We start from the raw sequence: 1,133 nt of genomic DNA on the forward strand, positions 1-1,133 counted from the left end.
TTAGGATTTAGTTTATTAGTTTTTCTGGGTGTTTTCTATAACTGCTCGTGATGGACGGTTAGTTTTCTATCTCCTTGGTCGTGCAAATTTGCTTCTTCCAAACCAGTTTCAACTCCTCTTTCTCCTAAGTCTCTACAGCATTCGGATGATTCTTCCCCTTTTTCTGATCCCACACTTTATAGAAGTCTTGTTGGTGGTCTTCAATACTTGACATTTACCTGTCCAGACATTGCCTTTGCAGTTAATCAAGTATCTCAATTTATGCATTCTCCCTTAGACATCCACTATACTGCTGTAAAAAGAATTTTGCGATATTTGCATGGTTCACTGAGTCACGGTTTATTTATTCCTGGTGGTTCTATTGACAGTTTACACTGCTATAATGATGCAGATTGGGCTGGTTGTTCTATAACTCGTCGATCCACTGCGGCCTACTGTATCTTCCTTGGCCCGAATCTTATTTCATGGTCCTCTAAGAAGCAGAATGTTGTTTCCCGATCAAGTGCTGAAGCTGAATATCGCGCAGTTGCTCACGCAGCTGCTGAATTCACATGGTTACATTCTCTTTTAAAGGAACTTCATGTTTCTTCTTCTTCGCCTTCCACAATTTTCTGTGACAATATTAGCAGCATATATTTGGCACAAAATCCTGTTCAACATGCTCGTACCAAGCATGTCGAGATTGATATTCATTTTGTTCGTGAAAAAGTTGCCGCTGGTATTCTTCAAGTCCATTATGTCCCTAGTCAAGATCAACTTGCAGATTTATTTACCAAGGCACTTCCTTCACCGCGATTATTGTTTTTGCGCAACAAGCTCTGCATTCTTCCAGACCATGCATCGCTTGAGGGGGCGTGATAAATATATAATGTAATTTTTGAATTTTAAATCATTATTGTACTTAGAGATAATGTTTATCTTTTAGATCAGCATGTAACTATAAAAGCTCATTGTATCTGCAACAATATTCATCAAGAAATATTACTTGTTTCACCTTTGACAGGTGTAAGTTAGAGAAAAAATCAAGAGATATTTCCATTTTTCACCTAACACAATAGGCCGGTCTCTTTACCTCATAGGTTGGAATATTCTATTGTTAATTAGAGAATTTTAAGATTAAGTGCAGCCTGTTT

General features: G+C 37.7%; 1 protein-coding gene across 1 annotated transcript in view; it reads left to right on the forward strand.

The window, feature by feature from the left end:
- The window catches only part of LOC109230205 (uncharacterized mitochondrial protein AtMg00810-like), a 9,002-nt gene extending 8,144 nt beyond the window's left edge, over nt 1-858 (forward strand). The window contains exon 2 of the mRNA XM_019395730.1: nt 107-858. Within this exon, the coding sequence (XP_019251275.1) occupies nt 107-858 (752 nt within the window). The remainder of the gene's footprint in view (nt 1-106) is intronic.

Source organism: Nicotiana attenuata, chromosome 7 (genome assembly GCF_001879085.1).
Source record: "Nicotiana attenuata strain UT chromosome 7, NIATTr2, whole genome shotgun sequence".
In the NCBI taxonomy this organism is placed as follows: Eukaryota; Viridiplantae; Streptophyta; class Magnoliopsida; order Solanales; family Solanaceae; genus Nicotiana; species Nicotiana attenuata.